At 38.4% G+C, this 21,139-nt stretch overlaps 1 protein-coding gene across 1 annotated transcript in view; it reads left to right on the top strand.

The window, feature by feature from the left end:
* The first annotated feature begins 788 nt into the window (after nucleotides 1-788).
* LOC592598 (dual specificity protein kinase CLK2) overlaps nucleotides 789-21,139 on the top strand; it is a 33,367-nt gene continuing 13,016 nt past the window's right edge. Inside the window, exons 1-2 of the mRNA XM_030974717.1 lie at nucleotides 789-950; nucleotides 20,691-20,845. Coding sequence (XP_030830577.1) covers nucleotides 900-950; nucleotides 20,691-20,845 — 206 coding nt within the window. The 5' untranslated portion in view covers nucleotides 789-899. The remainder of the gene's footprint in view (nucleotides 951-20,690; nucleotides 20,846-21,139) is intronic.

Below are 21,139 nucleotides of genomic sequence, written 5' to 3' on the forward strand. Positions count from 1 at the left end.
CGCATTTTCATGTAATCTACATTTACATCTGGAGGGCATGCACGTACCGCAGCCCCCCTCTCCCCACCCTCCAAAATAATTAATATGCATTTTTAATTCTCCTATATAACTGCTTACCGAAAATTATAAACTTATCATATCAATGCCTGCCTGACGCCTATATTCTAGTTCTCATACATAGTCATACCCAACTAACAATTGGACGTTTTCTGAACGTTCTAAAAACGTTCCAAGTTGGTTTTTTGGACGTTTTGTGAATACGTTTTTTGGACGTCAAAATGTGGTAGGTTTTCGACGTATTTAAAACGTTTTATTGGACGTTTTAAAAACGTTTTTTAAACGTTTTCAAAAACCTAAACTTTGACGTAAATGAGAAGTCCAAACTTTAACGTTATATAAACGTTTTTAAATCGTTCATTTAGGACGAAGACGTACAGGACCTAAAAAAAAACGTTTTGAAAACGTTCTGTGTCACTGGGTAGGGTCTGCTACTTGTTTAATGATACTTCTCCCTTTCTTTCAAAGTTATGTAGGTACGTAATTCACTTACGTCTACATAAAGAAAATTTCAATTTCAATTTAATACTGTAATTACATCAGATTATTACTATTATATCAAACATTTATCTCATTGTTATCGTTTTTAAATGAAATTGACCCCGGATAACTATAAAAATACAATGTAAGTTTAAGAAAAGGAAGAGCATTCTTCGTTGAAAGAGTTGATTTGATTGGTCAAATTACTGTTTTCTATTCACCTTTATCCAATCAAGAGTGAGATATCTTGGCGCTCTTCTGTGTACAATATCATACGAGACAGCGATTGCTGCGACTACATCTTGTGGAGAACGCCGTGAAAATACGTGTTTTTCCCTGCAATATGATGTTCCACATTCTTGATGAACACCATTCATTTTGTTGAAAGAATCAAGGATCTCATAGGCAGTGCGGTATGTACTATTGTTATCATTGATCATGTGTAAATACTACCTTTACTATAGTGAATCTAGTGTGATTTTCCAAAACACTGTCGAATGTCATTGCCATTGACTGGGTACATTATTCACGGGAGCCGGGCTAACTCGCCCCGCGGGACATCTCGCCCCGCGGGACATCTCGCCCCAGCCAAGATTCAAGATTCAAGATTCAAGATTTATTTATTTCTTTCCACTTGCATAAAAAACATTTCATTCAGGAGCAGTAGTAACAAGTTCATTGTCAACTAGCATAGATCTAAATACATTAACAATGAAACAGTTATAAAGACTTTAACAAATGTGGAAAAAGAGATGGTCTGTTAAAAAAGCACAGCTTGTAAAGCCTAAAGGTAGGTAGACCGAAAGCTTCAGTCTCTATAATCGTCGGTTGTTCCACTGAGACTACGTCTGGCTCCACTAGACCTCCGGTTATAGAGACTGAACGATCGCCTATGCCAGCCTATGTTGAAGATATCACGGCTAGATTTTAGCCGCTAGGCCCCCTCCCACAAACATGACAAACTTGCCACGGCCGTATTGTTATGCCCCCAAAATCCCCCAAAATCCCCCAAAATGTCATTTTACCTTGTCCATATCCAATTTTAAATTAGGCCTAGGCTATAATACATCGGTTCCACTTACTAACTTGATTGAAATAATCCGTTTAATGGTCCCTTTTAAGGAAATTATGGGTCAAAATCGACATCCATGTTGAAAATCTTGCAAGCCGTGTTAAACTCTCGCTGCCGTCAATCTCATCCCTTCTAGTCTACGCCGAAGGCAAAATGATTATGAAGGAAAAACTGTGCGCCATCTACACGTTCGTAATGGCGTTATCACAGTTTTTCCTTCATAATCATTATAGAGACTGAAGCTTTCGGTCTAAAAGGTAGGGTGTCTGAACGATTTTTCAATTTTCAATTTGGGATCGTTTTTCACCATTTTTGTTTGATATTTGAATAAAAAATGTTATCAGAATAACACATTTCAAATTTCGAGTCTCACCGATGTTTCTATCAAAAGTTACAGCCCCTCCAAAACGCTGGTGTATTCATATCATTTTGGTCAAAATCGACGAAAAAGATGTCCACGCAGAGTGATGTTGTTTTGCTAAATTCAGACAAACAGCTGTATCGCGCGATATGCAAGCGTATGCATATAGTATTAGTGCTGTAGTCAAACGTTTAACCGTCCGGTATCCGACCGCCCATGGCGGAATCCGTTTTCAATTGGACGGTTTCGTTTTCCCGTTTTTTTTTTTTTTTTTTTTTTTTTTTTTAAAGTTTCGATTTATGCCCCTCCACCTGGCTCTATGCCTGGCAATGTCTCCCAGCTCAGTATGCGATGTGATGACTTACCACTTGGAAACTAGAACAACACTCCAATTTGTCTGTCATCTTGGTTTGAAAGTAATCTTTGTAATAGATCTCGATATATATTCATCCAAGTTTAACACATCGTGTACCACAAGGTTCTATCCTATACATGTAGGTCCTCTACTGTTTTTAATTTACTTTAATGATCTTACACATTATTCTAAAACACATTGTTACTATTATTTGTGACTGGTTCGCAAGCACAAATCGGCGCCTTCAGTTAAATCACCTTCCTGCTTTTTCACACGGCCAAAAAACAAAAAAAAACAAAAAAAATTTTTTTAATTTTTTTTTTTTAAAATAAATCGTTTAACCGAAAACCGTCCGGTTTTGACAGGCGGTTAAACGGAATTGGAGATATCCGTGATGTTACAGCACTATATAGTACGCATGCTGCTAAGCCAATGTGCGACTTGCAGCTTGAGCCACGCTGTCTCCGCGATATGTGCCATTGACTAGTATGGTTGGCAATTCGCGCCGTAGAACCCGGAAGTGAATACACGTTGTAGTCAATGGCAATATCGCGGAGACAACGCGCGTTGTCTCCGCGATATTGCCATTGACTATAACGTGTATTCACTTCCGGGTTTATCGCGCGAATTGCCAACCATAATTTCATTCACTATAATGTGTAATTGAATTTGGGGTTTTGTTCGTTGCGCGGAGATGTTACGCGATGTAACCATGGTTTGGACTGAGCGGAGCGCACGCCCTCTAATTAGCTGATCCACCAAATAGCGAGAAGGGTATTTTTAAACTGTTATCAGTTGTGATCCCTGGGGGCTAGCTAAAATATAAGCACATAGAATTGTTCCTTAGGACTGGGACTACTTATCGATCGGGGCGTCATATCTCAAAAGTGACAAACCTTAGAGTTAGCCAGGACACAATGTTTAAATTGCTGTTTTGACCAAGATATTTTTAGAATTTCGGGGGCTACGCCCCTTTGGAAATATTGGAATTCACCTGCTCTTTCATATGACACCTCATTTATTGATTATCACCTTCAGGATCACAACAGATAAAGGTTTGAATCTCGATTTGAAGAAAAAAAAAATTACTTTTTTTGCATGGTCGCGCAATGCACGTAGACTGCATAGGGATGCGTGTAATCTCTATGGGAAGAATTTTCGCACACAACATCGGGTGCGCGATCAGACACCCTATTAAAGGGACTTTGTAACATTGTTCAGATGAGAGATAGTGGTGCTAAGGTAGTGACTTCAATGCTAGATGTACAATTAAAGATAATCTGAAAATTTGAGTGAAAACGGATCATTATTCATGGTACAAATTGGGAAAAACTGATCTGATCGATTCCTTAATTCTCCGAACTATATTATTCTACTTCTATTCTGCTACTTGTCAAAGCCTGTTCAGCATCAAGACAAGGACAATTTAATTACATTTTAGGTGAATGTAAATCGTCACAAAGCAATAAAATGGCTCTACATTCCATTCCAGACAGTTAAGTGTCGACAGATTTTTATAGCCTGTTTTATGTATTTTTCTCATGGAAAAACGGTTGGGAAATTCAAAAATGGTTGGGAGAATTTACTGTTATTGTTAATCACTGTTAGAGGGTGCGTCACATCGACGCCTTCAATTAAAACCATAGATATCTTTGTGGTTTGAGAATTTGTTCATGATTTTTTTGCATGTCAGAGGGTTAGTATAGTAGAAGGAATATAGTAAGTAACATTTTATACAAAAATTAAGCAATTTTTTTCATCAACCTTCAACAATGTTACCAAGTCACTTTAAAACACAGATCACCTTTATATCTAGATCTACAGAAACAACATTTTTTTTTTTTAAAGAAGTAGGTTATATTACAGGGGGAGGGGTACTAATACTATTCTAGTTACCTATACAGACTATAAATAAATATCAGATCTACCACTAATTTACAAAATATGGTAGACTAAAAAAGAAAACAAAATAAAGATAATGGAAAAGTAAAGAAATAGGGGAAGGAGGATAATGTACAACACGGGGGGGGGGGGGGGGGGGGGGGGGGGGGATGCTAATCCAGTTACCTACATGTCAGATCTATTCACTTTAGGTGTACAGAAGATGAAATTTCAGCTTACGTTTGAAGACAGAAGAGCTTACAGACTGCTTACAGACTGCCTAAGGGGGGGGGGGGGGATGCTAATCCAGTTACCTACATGTCAGATCTATTCACTTTAGGTGTACAGAAGATGAAATTTCAGCTTACGTTTGAAGACAGAAGAGCTTAGGCGCCACGGATTTATTCAACTGGCATTCGGAATGCATTCCGAATGCCCTTGTTAATCTTTCTGGAATGTATCTGGAATGTCCCCATTCTAGCCACATTCTCAAAAAATCGATGCGACCTGCGCCTATTGTCTAGAGAACAAAGGGGCATTCCAGAATGCGCACATTCTGGAATGCATTCTGGAATGCGCCTTTGTTCTCTAGACAAAAGGCGCAAATCGCATCAATTTTTTGAGAATTGGGCGATTAAAAAGCATGCCCGAGACGCTGGCGATTAATCAGAATTGCGTGATTTTAAATGCCTGCCAAAGTGACTACAGCGCGGCGCAAAACATGCTATAACATTCGTTCTCTCAACTTCTGATTTTCTGAAGTTGATAACAGCGGAAACACGTTGTCTCCTAATTGAAGGGAAAAAATATCTTGGAATTACGTTTCCATTTTCCAATAAAAAAAAAGTTACGATCGCTTTATTTCTTAACCGTTAAAATGAATTTTGATGCTACGAGCTTGTTTTAATACAAGTATTTTCCTGCTCGAAAAAAGATTGCATTTATATAAAATAACTTGTTTGTCTTTTCAAATTTCTGCCGACATAGTGTTGGAATATGAATTAGTATCATATTTATATAGACAGCGCGGAGCACTTTTAGAAGGAGTAAGAGCTATTTTTTATTATCTTTTTAAACAAGGTATAACATTCGTTCTCTCAACTTCTGATTTTCTGAAATTGATAACAACGGAAACACGTTGTCTCCTAATTGAAGGAAAAAATTATCTTGGTATTACGTTTCCATTTTCCCATAAAAAAAGTTGCGGCCGCTTTATTTCTTCCCCGGTAAAATGAAATTTGACGCTACGAACGAGTTCTAATACAAGTATTTTCCCGCCCGAAAAAGATTACATTTATATAAAATAACTTGTTTGTCTTTTCAAATTTCTGCCGACATAGTGTTGGAATATGAATAAGTATCAGTTTATATAGACAGCGCGGAGCACTTTTAGAAGGAGTAAGAGCTATTTTTATGCCTCCGCCACCGAAGGTGGTGCCGGAGGCATCATGTTTTCGGGTTGTCCGTCCGTACGTCCGTACGTCCGTACGTCCGTCCGTACGTCCGTCCGTACGTCCGTCCGTACGTCCGTCCCGTTTGACCGTTATCACAATATCTCAAGAACCATTTAAGATTTAAACTTAAGACTCGGGAATAGTATTCATCACCATAGGAAGACGATCTGATTAGATTTTGGAGTACGTAGGTCAAAGGTCACAGGTCACAGAGGTCAACTTATGAAATTCCTTGTATTGAGTTTGTTAGCGCGATATCTCAAGAACCATTTGAGATTTAAACTTCAAACTTAAGGATAGTATGTATCACCATAGGAAGACGATCTGATTAGATTTTGGAGCACGTATGTCAAAGGTCAAGGGTCACAGAGGTCAACTTATGAAATTCCATACATTGAGATTGTTATCATGATATCTCAAGAACCACTGGAGATTTAAACTTCAAACTTAGTGATAGTGTGTATCACTATAGGAAAACAATCTGATTAGATTTTGGAGCACGTAGGTCAAAGGTCAAGGGTCACAGAGGTCAACTTATGAAATTCCATACATTGAGATTGTTATCATAATATCTCAAGAACCACTGGAGATTTAAACTTCAAACTTAATGATAGTGTGTATCACCATAGGAAGACAATCTGATTAGATTTTGGAGCACGTAGGTCAAAGGTCAAGGGTCACAGCGGTCAACTTATGAAATTCCATACATTGAGATCGTTATCGCGATATCTCAAGAACCACTGGAGAATTTTCACTTCAAACTTAATGATAGTATAGTATGTATCACCATATCATAATATCTCAAGAACCACTGGAGATTTAAACTTCAAACTTAATGATAGTGTGTATCACCATAGGAAGACAATCTGATTAGATTTTGGAGCACGTAGGTCAAAGGTCAAGGGTCACAGAGGTCAACTTATGAAATTCCATACATTGAGATCGTTATCATGATATCTCAAGAACCACTGGAGATTTAAACTCCAAACTTGTTTAAATTGCTCTATGGCGGAGGCATCATTTTCGACTGCGCGCAGTCAAAATTCCATCTAGTTATTTATCTTTTTAAACAAGGTATAACATTCGTTCTCTCAACTTCTGATTTTCTGAAGTTGATAACAGCGGAAACACGTTGTCTCCTAATTGAAGGAAAAAATTATCTTGGTATTACGTTTCCATTTTCCCATAAAAAAGTTGCGGCCGCTTTATTTCTTCCCCGGTAAAATGAAATTTGACGCTACGAACGAGTTCTAATACAAGTATTTTCCCGCTCGAAAAAGATTACATTTATATAAAATAACTTGTTTGTCTTTTCAAATTTCTGCCGACATAGTGTTGGAATATGAATAAGTATCAGTTTATATAGACAGCGCGGAGCACTTTTAGAAGGAGTAAGAGCTATTTTTATTTATCTTTTTAAACAAGGTATAACATTCGTTCTCTCAACTTCTGATTTTCTGAAGTTGATAACAGCGGAAACACGTTGTCTCCTAATTGAAGGAAAAAATTATCTTGGTATTACGTTTCCATTTCCCATAAAAAAGTTGCGGCCGCTTTATTTCTTCCCCGGTAAAATGAATTTTGACGCTACGAACGAGTTCTAATACAAGTATTTTCCCGCTCGAAAAAGGTTACATTTATATAAAATAAATTGTTTGTATTTTCAAATTCTTTAAACTCGGTCAAACTATCATCAATCTCTTTCTCTCCCTTTTGTTGTTGTTGCCACTTTGCTTTCGTTCAAATCAACTGCGTGTCAAGTAAATTGCACTACCTGTTCAATAAATGCAAGGGAAAAGATTTAACGGTGGAGGCAAAGGACGTATTTTACTCAGTGGGAACATCATAATTATTCTGTATTAACATCGACTTCCATTACGACTGGTTCCTAGGAAACTAAAAAATATTGATGGACGATGCTCCCCCCCCCCCCCCCCCCTCTTCCCCGAAAGATTGAATGGAATATGAAACATCTGAGACTTGGCATTTATAAACTGTACTTAATTAAAATAAATGGGCAATCCAACCCTGTGGTGGAAATTTGCTTTAAAGGAAAGCAAAACAAATCAGGGGAAAACATTCATAAAAATTTGAAAAAAGATCCGATAAACAAGAACAGATAACAAAACAAAGGCCTTTGCGGGTTGTGAAAACAGCCATTAAATAACCGACCCCTGACTTGGTAATTCTTCTCCCCTGTAATTACCAGTGTCGGAACTCTGACAATACGGTTTTCATGTTATCAACTTGATCAATTTAGCGAATCATTCATGTATGGACCTCCTCTATTATGAAACGCTTATCTCAGCTGCCTGGACCGGATCCCACAATAAGAGGAACAAACGAATGTAAAGGTGTAACTACTCTGGAAGATTACCGTGTTGAAAGAAGAGGATGTAGGCCCAAACGTAGGTCAAGCTACATGACAATACAAACAACCACTCTAACTTATGTACCTGTACGAGGGCATGTAACCATTTTAGAGCAGGTTTGAGTTATAGGTATAGCCACGAATATGAGAATTTTCCTGGGCAAATATGCTACCATTGTTAAAGGGGAAAAAAAGCAAGGCAACATAAAAAAAATTTAAAAAAAAGTTTTCTGGCAATAAAGAAAAGCGAGTGCAAGATGAAGAAATTAATGTCTATTATCATTACTATTCTATTACAATATTGTAAGCATCATCATCGCCATCATCATCATCATCATCATCATTTCATGTATACATGTACATGCCATCTACAGAACTGATCATGAAACGAAGATTAACAAAGTTTTATTGAAAGGATAGGTTGAACGAGAACACAGATGGAGACGAAGACAAATAAATTGCATTCTCACGAGGGATAACCAAAACAAGTCTAGCTGTTCAATGGTTATCCTGATAAATGGGATTTGTGTGTCATTTTATTCCATAAAATATATTTGGGCAATAGTGGTAAGATTGTAATATGGTAAGGCACACGACAAATGAAGATTTCTAATTATGAGAAACAAAGTCGAAAGTATTCAAAGTAAATATTATTTTTGTTTTCGAGAATAAAACAATGTTCATTTCAAAATGCATAAGTTCCCCAAATAGTCCTATATTTGATTTGCACATTTAAAAGAAAGGGCATTTAGTGTAGATCATGGCATAATGTTGGTCAGAATATAGTTACAAAATGTGTCGAAAACCCATGTAAAACGAAGGCTTAGGCCTATTATTTATGGCTCGGTTGATAATCGGCCGAGCTTTAGCACACGACAATCATAGACAATGGGGGAATGAATGGAGGTATCGACCGATCTTACGCAATTTGTATCGTGAGTGTATTGAAAAGGAAAGACGTGAAGCTTCAGCAAAATAAGACGGCAATTTCCCTCAAAAATAACAGACCTTATTTTTCGTATTGATGAACATTACTTATATTTTTAGAAATAAAAAAAAGTCTGAACTTTCATTTTTATATTTACAAAAAGAATCACGAAATTGACTGAATGAGGCGCAATGAAAGTAGAAAGCACCGCCAAATTTTCCATTACTTGCGATGTAACCGAAATCGCTCGAGAACCCCGTATTTCTTTGTAGGGGCACATTACGGTGCGGGAACAGTCTAAAGGCTGATATTTTGTTATGCATACCATTTTTAGATACATGTATTCATATTACCGGACGTCTCGTAGTTTCACGGTTCAGACCTAGTGTTATCCATTACGACTGTCAATTTAAGTTCACGAGATAGGAACCAAACAAATATCAATGGATGATGCTCTTACCCCCCCCCCCCCCCTCCTTCCCCCGACCACGAAAGGTTGGTGGGGATTTGAAAGTTGGATTGATGACTGTATCTTAGAAATGTTGTAATCAACACCCAAGTTCGAACAGACCGCGATATTTATTGTTAAGTCGCCTCTGTTCTGAGAGCGCCGACATGTGGCGGGAATGTCATAATAAACCTGTCATTATTTGAATGTCGTTTTGCGACTGGTCAATGGTGAGGTGCAATTATTTACGATGACAAAAACATTTGTCTATTACAAAATAATCCAACATTTTAGGATTGTTATACCTTTAATCTCTCTCTCTCTCTCTCTCTCTCTCGATAATAATAAATCCATCTCTATCTCGAATCAACACTGTCTCCCCTTATCTAATATGAGGCGTCATGTCAATCAACACCAAAGTTTAAAACGCGCGTATATTTGACATTGTTAAGCGCCTTCGTTCTGAGAGCGCCGACATGCTTATGGCGGGAATGTCATAATAAATCTGTCATTATTGGTATGTCGTTGTTGCGCACGTGGCATGTTGTTGTCCACATGCCATGTTGGCGTGAGATAACATTGTTAAATTATTAGAGCATACGGACTATTTAGATTGGAAATAAGAAATAAGAAATCTTTTACTTCTCATATATATAAAAAAAGACTAAAATCAGATTTCACCACCTCATTATGTCAACATTCACCATCTCTTGCATCCTCTTTCTTTCCCTCGTTCTCTCCAATTCCCCTCTCACTCAGTTATCATCTCTCCCCCACTCTCTACTGATCTATATATGACCTTCTCTTTTTTGTTTGGAATAAATAAGCACACCCTCTACAATTTTTATGAAATTCCGTAGAGAAATATGATATAAGTCATATTTTATTTATTATTGAAGAAGAAAAAAAAGAGATATAATTAAAAAATTAGAGAGGGAAGATGAGGAAGGTGATGAAAAAAAAAGGGGGGGGGGGTTAGGATAGTGTGCGCTAAACAAACAAATGATACGCAACATATAAGCACAGACCACAAACAAAATTATGTCCGTCTCGGTTTGGGAATAAGATTATTCGAAACAACATACTTCATAGGTTTACATTAAAGCATGTGCTTTCCTTCATGCGCAGACTCGTGGAGGGGGGGGGGGAGGGGGGGGGAGCAACGGGGCCAGGCCGCTTCCTCCCTGGCCCAAAAAAAGACGGACCGCCCCATCCCTGCCCCCTAAAAAAGTTTAAAAATAAGGTGGTAACCACAAAATCCACTCTCGCTTTTTATCTATAACAAGGATAACAGGATAACGGAATAGGGGCAGTGATGAGAGAGAGAGAGAGACAAGCGAAAGCAATTAAATATCGGGATTCTGATATGTCTATTGATCTTTTTGTGGGTACGATGAAAAGGCACGAATGGAGTAGAAAGTTGGATTGATGACTGTATCTTGGAAATGTAATCAACACCCAAGTTCGAACAGACCGCGATATTTACGATTGTTACGCCTCTGTTCTGAAAGTGCCGACATGTGGAGGGAATGTCATAATAAATCTGTCATTATTTGAATGTCGTTGTTGCAACCGTGGTCAATGGTGAGGAGCAATTATTTCCGATGAACAAAAACATTTGTGTATTACAAAATAATCCAACATTTTAGAATTGTTATAGGCATACAGCCAATTTACACCTGTAATCTCTCTCTCTCTCTCTCGATAATAATAATAAATCCAGATCTAGAATGAACACTGTCTCCTTCTTATCTAAAATGAGGGGTCATGTCAATCAACACCAAAGTTTAAAACGCGTACATTGTTACGCGCCTTTATTCTGAGAGCGCCGACATAGTAGTGGCGGGAATGTCATAATCAATCTGTCATTATTTTATTTATAAATAGCACACCCTCTACAATTTTTATGAAATTCCGTAAGTCATATTTTATTTATAATTGAAGAAAAAAAAAAAACACACACACACACAAATCATTATTTATAAGAGAAGGAATTTACAAAATAGAGAGGGTAGATGAGGTAAGTGATGTAACAAATTAAAAAAAATGATACGCAACATGTCTGTCTCGGTTTAGGAATAAGATTATATGAAACAACATACTTCATAGGTTTACATTAAAGCATGTGCTTTCCTTCATGCGCAGACTCATGGAGGGGGGGGGGGTGGCAACGGGGCCAGACTGCTTCCTCCCTGGCCAAAAAAAAAAGACGGACCCCCATCCCTGCCCCAAAAAAAGTTTAAAATAAGATGGTAATCACCACAAATATCCACTCTCGCTTTTTATCTAAATATATCATTTCATTAGTCCTCCGATCTTTCAACACCCACCATCTCTTGCATCCTCTTTCTTCCTCTCATTTTGATCATTCAGATTCATCCGCATTTTCATGCAAAATATTTTCTTCATTTTTTCTCAATCTTTCTTCTACTCTTTTTACCATCTTTAATGAGGCATCGTGTCAATCAACACCAACGTTTCAAAACACCGCGTATATTTGACACTGTTACGCGCCTTTGTTCTGAGAGCGCCGACTCACGACATATTTGTGGCGGCCTGGCGGGAATGTCATAATAAATCTGTCTTCATTCTTTCTCAATCTTTCTTCTACTCTTTTCACCATCTTTAATAAGCTGAAGAAAAGAAAGAAAATCAATTACAATATCACCGACGCTTGATAAATAAATAGTGAGAGAAAGAGAGCTAGAAGCGAAAACAATTAAATATCGATGATGTTACCGGAGTTTATGACAAAAATTAAGCCGTCGGAAAGAAATCAAAGTAAGTCCATTATCACCTGCGCTCGAGAAATGCAAAGAGCGACCGATCGCGGGAGAGACGGAAGCAAAACCAATTCAATATCTGTTGATTTCTATCAATTCTTATGGTGCATTCTATATCGAAACTCTTCCGGCACGCAATATCCGGCACGCAATAAGAAGGTAGTCGCTGTCGATTGATCTCGCCTTTGTTTGGATGGCCTATTCATGGAGCATTCCAGAATGCGCCAATTAAGTCGTTAAGTACCGCATTCTAGGTACATTCTAGGTACATTCTGGAATGCGGATTAACAGAACAATAGATTCTGAATAGGGCATTCTACATGCATTCCGAATGCCAGTTGAATAAATCCGTGGCGCCTTACAGACTGCCTAATAGAACAGTCCAAAGAGTTCCAATACTTTGGTCCAGTATGTGCAAGTGTATTAATCCTAAGCTGAGTTCTAGCTGATGATACATGGTATAAGGCAGCCTGCCTAGTAGAGTATTTGTGTATTTGGTTATTCTTTACAAAAATAGATGCTATTGCCATGGGAGCTTCACCCTTCTCCAACTGATACATAAGATATCCCAGATATAGAAACCTTCAGCATTTTATTTTCGTAAAAATAGCTTGTCAGTGTGAGCGCGCCAATCAGCTGCCAAAATAATTCTCACTGCTCTCTTTTGAATGAGCAGAATTTTACTTAAGTAGGATTTGGCTGAGGCACCCCAGGCTAGCACACCATAATTTAAGTATGGCAAAATTAAGGAACAGTACAACATGCTAAGTACATTTCTTGGGAATACAAACTTCAATTTGTTGATCATACCAACATTTCTAGAGAGCACTTTACTTAAATGAGTAGTATGCATCTTCCAAGTCAATTTATCATCAATGTGGAGACCTAAAAATTTAATAAATGAGACCTTTTCAATATTTACCTGATCAAAGACTACATTACCAGGCATTACTGTTTCACTATTACTGAATAACATCTGTTTAGTTTTTAATAAGTTTAGTGACAGTTTATTTGCATGAATCCATTTAGTCAATACACAAAGCTCTCTATTTACAGTTTCTAAAAGAGTATTTAAGTTTCTATGAGAACAGAATACACTTGTATCGTCTGCGAATAGCAAAAAAGAAAACGTCTCTGAGGATTTTGGAAAATCATTTACATATAAAATAAAAAGCAGGGGACCCAAAAGGGAACCTTGAGGTACTCCACACGTGACGGGTAACATATCTGAACAAATTTCACCGAGCTGCACAAATTGCTGTCTGTTACTAAGATAACTTCTAAACCATTCGAGTGCAGGTCCTCTTACCCCATAATAAGAGAGCTTGTGCAACAAAATATTATGGTTCACCGTATCAAAAGCTTTGGAATAATCCAAAAATATACCAACCGTATGGAGGTGTTTATCAAGTGCCGAAGATATTTTGTCTAAAAGACATAAAACAGCATGAGAATTTGTGTGTTACTCGCGAAAACCAAACTGAGAATTTGAGAAAACTTGACACGACTTCAAAAACTTTATCAAACTAATATACAAGTTTTTCCAAAATCTTGGAGAAGACAGTAAGTAGAGAAATTGGTCTATAATTACCAGTTTCTACAGGGTTCCCTTTTTTATATATAGGCACAACTTTAGCTATTTTCATTTTTTTAGGAACAATTCCATGCATTAAAGACAAGTTATAAATGTGAGTGAGAGGTACGACTACAAATAAAATTACTTCTTTTATCAAATCATTAGTTATACCATCGTATCCAGGGCTCTTTTTCCTTTTCAAGCCACTTACAACATCTATAACCTCAGAATTCACTACAGGAACAAAAAATAAAGACTTTTCATTTGGACTGGTTAAATAATTTCCATAGGTTTCCTGTATATCAGGTATGGAGCTAGACAGAGCAGCACCAATGTTAGAAAAATATTCATTAAATGCTCCACACATAAGTTTCTTGTCTTCAATAAGACCATCCTTCCAGGTGAGTTTTGTAATACTCTGTAGTTTAGGATTGGTTTTCAAGACATTTCGAATAACTTTCCATGTTCCTTTAACATTATTACACGTAGACTGGAATTGAAAATGATAATAGTCTTTCTTTGCTTGGCTCAGAGCAGAAGTCAATATATTTCTATAGTTAGTATACTTAAACTTGGCTACACCAGTCTGCTTTGCTTTGTATCTACAAAACAAACAATTCTTTTTATTTATTGACCTGAGTAAAGACTTAGTGACCCATGGCATTCGAGGTACTCTTTTATATTCTTGCTTACTTCTTTGCACCAAGGGAAAGCATCTGTCATAAGATAACACCATTATATCCATGAATTTATCAAAAGACTTATCAACTTCTGTTTCACATAAAACTTTGTTCCATTCAACAGTTTCCAATTCTCTCTTAAATTTTGCTATATTTCCCTGAGTGAATTTCCGTGTTAACTTATCACAGGATTCATTACAAGAACTCCTTAATGCTAAAGATGTTCTAGCAAATATAGGGAAATGATCCGATATATCAGCCACTATTATACCAGCAGTGGGAATGGGTGCAAATTGGTGAAAATATTGTCAATTAAGGTTTGTGAGTTTTCTGCTACTCTAGTTGGCTTATCAGGGCTCGACTTTATCGGGAGCCCGGTGGCCATTGGCTCCCTGAAACCCCTGCGGGCTCCCTGAAAAAGTGCTTGAGGAGCCCGGCTGGCTCCCTAAGTTTTTCTATTATCAGCCACGAAAAATGCTGTTTCTTACCAGCACTTTAATCCATGTTTTAATCCATCTAAAAACCCAAATTCCGCAGTCAAAATCATGAAATATGCGCTAGGCATTCCAAGGCACACTTGGCTCAACTCCAGCGCGAATAATGAGTTGCAAAAGAAAACACATCGAGATCAGTGCAGGAATGCCATGCATGATAACGTTATATCTCCGCACTCGTAACGAGTGCGCAATACATGCTGCATTGTATGTCGGTGCACTCAGAGAATGTACACACTAAGACAAACGCACGTGGTCGCTGCGTTGCCAGAGCTGAGTCATGTATGTTTACGTCGACTCGTGTTTGTGATACATGTGCGTTTGTGATCGTGAGTGCTTATTCTTCAGCGTGCGTACCTGGATGGACTTGATTATTGTTTGAACATAATTTTACGAACTACCTGTACAAACTTCAAAGGCGTGTGTAAAAAGGGGTTGATTGTTGTTTTGTGAACATATGTACGAATTAGGGAGATTCGTGGCTAATCGTTAAAACGGCGTGTATAAACGGTCAAAGGAACTGAAAAGAATAAAATATGGAATAAAAAAGTTTGACTTGAATGTCGTTGGACTAACTTAACAGCAATCAATAAATGAATTTATTATTTCTTTCATATGTTTTCGCAAGGTTTGTGTACTACTATAAACTGTTGTGTGTTTTTTTCTTACAGTTTATGTATTTCACAAAATGTTTTTATTGTAAACTGAAAGTAATTTAGCCTTCCATGGGTTGGCTGTCATATAGTAATACGTCATTTGATTAATTAAAAAAAAAAAAAGTATTTGACTATTTCAATCACGTTTCATCTGCTATTACGACTGAGCTTTTATTTGCAAGATTTCATTCATGAAAACAGTGAGTCACGTCGACACTTTCAACATAGTGCCTGTGTTTTTTGGTAACGATTGCATGAGAAATATAATCAATGGTATGTTCGCGCGGTCATTGAGCCCCCAGGGCATTCCCAGTGGCTGAATTAATGTAAACAAAGATGTCACTGAGAATTTATAGACTGAATTTGGCTGAACATGACCTCCAGAAATTGCCGCGGGAACGGATTTGAGTGGAAACTGAAAATTTTTAATTTTTTAATAGTTAATGACCATTATTATGACCACAAAAAAAACGTGATAATCTTGGGCTCCCTGAAACCCCTGCGGGCTCCCTGAAAAAGTGCTTGAGGAGCCCGGCTGGCTCCCTAAAAAAAAAGTAAAGGTCAGGCCCTGCTTATTAATCAGAGGAATCAAAGAGAATGTACTTAAAGTATCAACAAAATTATTAACAGAGTTATCGTGATCATAACTTATTAAAATCACCCATAATAATAATTTTTATATTTCTGAATAATGGGCTTGAAAGAGTGTTAGACAATTCTTCAATAAATTCATTCACATCACCATTTGGTAGACTACTCCCACTAACAAGTTTTTTTCTCCAAGAATTATAATCTCAACAAATAGAGATTCTAATGAATCATTCATAATGTACAATTCTGTTTTTGTATGACACTCAAATGAAATGGGAATATACATTGCTACACCACCACCGGATCTGCTTTGTCGATCATTAGTGACTAGTTGATACCTAGGAAGATCGTACATGGCAGTTGGATGACTAGAAAACCAAGTTTCAGTGATTCCAATTATTGGGTACTTATCCTGAAAAGTGTCCAAAAACAAGGAAAGCCTGTCAAAATTTGCATTCATGCTACGCACATTAAAGTGCAAAAAAGACGTTTCATTGATAGGACAGTTTTCTAAATGTTCAGAAAATTGTTTTTCAGTAAAATATTTTGAGTCGTACACTGTAGTTTCAACCTCGTCATTCAACATATATTCAAAATGTGTTACATTCATATTCAACTCTGCAACAATATTATCATCAGACTGAGTGTGGCTCAATTGAGTAGCATTAACCTGAGGCATCATAACCTTGACTAAAATCTGCACATATATATCTGTGGTTATAAAGAAAGTAACTGGATTTAGCAATAGCACAAAAGGGAAAAAAAAAAACATACACACAATTGACAGAGATGTTAAAAGCCATCCTTTCCGCATGGCCAAGCATCACGTGTACAAAAATGTGATGTGTTAGCCTCAAAGACTGGGGCGAGATGTCCCGACATGATTCATCGATCGAGAGATACCAATGTGTATATGTTTGTGCTCATTGTGACTTAATAATGCCATTTTCAACCACAATCTGTAATGGAATTTTGTCAATTGATACTATTGAAGACAATCTATATCTTCTCTTTAGGTAAAATGACAAAAAAAATGGCATTTTGGACAATTTACTCACAGCTCGCAATTCGTGATTCATCGATCGAGAGATACCAATGTGTATATGTTTGTGCTCATTGTGACTTAATAATGCCATTTCCAACCACAATCTGTAATGGAATTTTGTCAAATGATACTATTGAAGACAATCTAGACTATATCTTCTCTTTAGGTAAAATGACAAAAAATGGCATTTTGGACAATTTACTTACAGCTCGCAATTCGCATCGCCGCACGTACATTAAATGTGCGTTGTATCGATACGAACCACTGAAATTCGAGCAGTGTTTTTGTCAGTAAATCACTGCAAAAATATCATTTTCATAATGTATGAAGGTCTTTTTTTGATTCCTGATATAAATTTCGTTATTGAGAAGTCGAATGTAGACCCTACTACATTTTAGACGAGATGGCTGATGTTTGTTCACATTCTTTTGTCCTGGCCGTAAATTATCTCTCAACCCATGAATCATGTTGGGACATCTCGCCCCAGTCTTTGAGGCTGGGGCGAGATGTCCCGTGGGGCGAGTTAGCCCGGATTCAATTCATGGTATGCCAGTCGCTCACTGCATGCACTGCACTCAGCACTGCACGCTGCGCACGCAAGTTGCTATCATAACACCATGTTGCATGTTGTGTGTCTGGACTCACGAGCTGAGTCTGGATTAGGTGATAATCTATATTACTAATACGCAAAATCGTCGCGGGGGGTCCAAACGGGTACAAAACGGTTCCTCAAAAACGTCTTTCCCCGACCCCGCCCGCCTCCGCCGTGGCGCGGGGAGGGCGGCACAATTCCACGAGGTCTGTCTCCCGTAACCCGCGTGCCACGTCGACCCCGCGATCGACGTCCATGCCGTTAAACGCGGTTTCGGGGCGGCCGGGGCGGCCGGGGAGGACAGGCGGACGAGAGCACGGCGGGCGTCGCGGATTGCGAGGAGGCGACGAACCCGCGAGAGCGAGTCGGCAAGGCGTGCACCCGCCCTCTGTCTAATTATCAAAGAGAGACGAAGAGACACACGATGGACGAGAATCCACTCGCGTCAACGGGTGTAGCAAGTCTCATTGTAAAGGCTGCGGCATATCCCGAGTAAGGCCTCTTGCTATAGGATTCGCTTTGTAGCATGTAAGAGAAATACACATCAACAGACGACTTACCCGGGTGATGGGATGTAGCCAATATGTACGCTCAACGGGTTGAGCTTACCCGTGTTATGCGTCTTTCTATAGGATATGCTTTGTAGTACGTGTATTACACGCTCTCAGGTCACACACATGCACACACCACAGTCGATTCGAGTCGAGGCGATTGCGACAACTGGCGCAAACCATGGACCTATTTTCACGTAAAATCTTTACTCTGAAAATAATTATACAAATTCTGTGATCTATGCCAACATAATCATAGTCCAAGCTTCTGTTTTATTGGTCTTTTCATGAAAACTACATCGAAATCACAACAAGAATAGCGCAAATAGATCTGTGATAGTACGCCTTCACGTGACAGTTCAGTTGCAAACTGCCTGAGTCCACACAGTGTATTGCCACCGCAGCTGAGCGCTGCTGTCGGCGGTGCTGTCGGAGCGCCTGAGTGTGTGAGCGGTGACCGGAGTAGCCAGGCCTGTCCGTGGTGTGAGGAAAGTCTAAACAACACTTTGAAGTTGTTATTATTGCCCCGATTTCAATATAGTTTCGTGAATAGATGTATGAAACCTGGGCTTGGATTGTGATTATTCTGGCCATGTATAGTTGTATACTGAATTTCGATAATCATTTTTCACAAGAAAATCAGACGGTCGTCATGGTCGTTTAAAAACATGATAATACTTTTAGTATGATACAGTTCTTGCATCAAATCAATTTTTAAAGTATGGGGGGGGGGGTCAGGTAACTCAAAGCGATTTGAGTGCAGGCGTGGTGTCCACGGGTACAAAGGGCTGAACCCCCGAAAGCTCAGGGGTTTTAGGCATTTAATTACGGTCAGATGAGCATATTTTTAATACCTTATTTGTGACACTGGCAGGTCTATCACTAATTGACGTGGGGTCCATAGTTGAGTTGCGTACCAACTACGCTGAGCTGATAGTAAGCTGGCCTACGTTACTATACCCTGAGGGACGCAAAAAAGTACGCAAGATGGACGCAAACAATTTAATATGTTTAACAAAATTCGCGTACTTTCGGCGTAGAAACTTGACGCAGGAAGTACGCCTTTTTTACGTAACACTACGCTACTAAACTAAACAAACTGCATCTTTAAATGAATTAATGAAAAATAAGCCCAAGAAAAATGAGCCCCCGAAAGATAAAAAAAAAAGTAGCCCCCAAAAATTTTCCCAAAATTTGATATAGATCGAGTCCCCGAAAAAAAAAAATCTTTCACTGGATTCTACGCTCACAGTACCACACACAGTCGAGTCAATTTGTGCACAAACCGTCCGATTTTTCGCGTAAAATCTTTACTTTGAAAATAATTATACACATTTTGTGAACAATGCCAACATAATCATAATCCAAGCCTCTGCATATGTAGTCTTTTCATGAAACTACATTGAAATCACAACAATAATAATGCAAATAAATAGTAATTATCGAGATCCTATCTGACATAGTTTGTTTTACGATGCGCCATTCATGGTCAAACAGCATATATTATAAAAATTCTCTATATAAAGATAATCTAAATTTTTTTTGGATAGCACATAGGCCTCTATCTATCTATCTATTTGGCCCCCTCCCCTAGAATACCGTGGATTTTCCACGGGTCCTGCTAGTGTAACATATGATGTTGATATCACTTAGGCCTAGCCTTAATTGGCACCCGTACCCCTGCGTGAAAAGGCAGGTAAACAAAACCTAAAATCAGTAGGGGCACTGGTCCGAGAATAAGGATCGTCCGCATTTTTCGTTGACGATTTTGATTTCCCATCCGTGCGTTGGTGATGCGAAAAAAAGGATTCCGCGATGATTTTCTTCATGCATTTCACATTGACTTTGTACAGATACTTTCACGTTATGAGCGATAAATCCTCGGGAAGACGGACAACGGCATAAGGGTAGTCCATGAAACTGGGGGTATTCTATTAAATGAATCAGTTTCTTGCATTGCCAGCGCACGCACATGGATCGGGAACCCGAAATCTCCAGAGCGTCGAAGAAAAAAAAACGTCAGCAAAAATGTGGACGATCCTCATTCTCGGACCAACGCCCCTAGTCCTACTAAAAATGTGTACGAAGTACGAAATGTGCAACGAACATTGCTCAGTGGCGTGCTAGTGCCAGTGGACTCTTTCACTTTCAGTTTCTTCACATAAAAAGCACTTTGAAAATTAAATATAAAATATACTGCGCAGCATTGAATATGTGTGCATTCAGATTGCGTTTTTGTATTCATTCGACAATCGGACCCACATGCGATTTGCACAATGAAGACAACGGAGATGCATATTTTTTCTCTCTTGCAGATGCCTCGTTCAAGGTACCAGTCACCAAGTAGGTACTCCAGTCGCCATCGTCAAAGGAGGAAACAAAGGACTCCATCTTATGTCAGAGATAGGGACGGAGATGACGGGGATTTCTATGCCAAAGATTACGGGGCTTGCAGATATCGCTCTAGGAGGTACATGATGTAGTTGAATGTAGATAAGCTTACCTAAATAAAATAAGAACTCTGCCATTTTACGAACTTATACTGTGAGGAAGCAGACAATTTAGAAAAGCAGGCTGGTGAAAGTGTTTTTTTAAATAAATAATAATAACAACAACATTTGTACTTGTCTGATTTTAAGATGTCACAGATGCAAGAGGTGATAGCCTATGTTCTCTTTTAAACACATACTGTACATGTACCTGGTGGAAGTGCAATCAACTCTGCAGAACTCAAAGTTGCATTAGTCAAATTTCCCATAGTTAA

The sequence above is a fragment of the Strongylocentrotus purpuratus genome, unplaced genomic scaffold (genome assembly GCF_000002235.5).
Source record: "Strongylocentrotus purpuratus isolate Spur 01 unplaced genomic scaffold, Spur_5.0 spur5_scaffold_7, whole genome shotgun sequence".
NCBI classification, from domain to species: domain Eukaryota; kingdom Metazoa; phylum Echinodermata; class Echinoidea; order Camarodonta; family Strongylocentrotidae; genus Strongylocentrotus; species Strongylocentrotus purpuratus.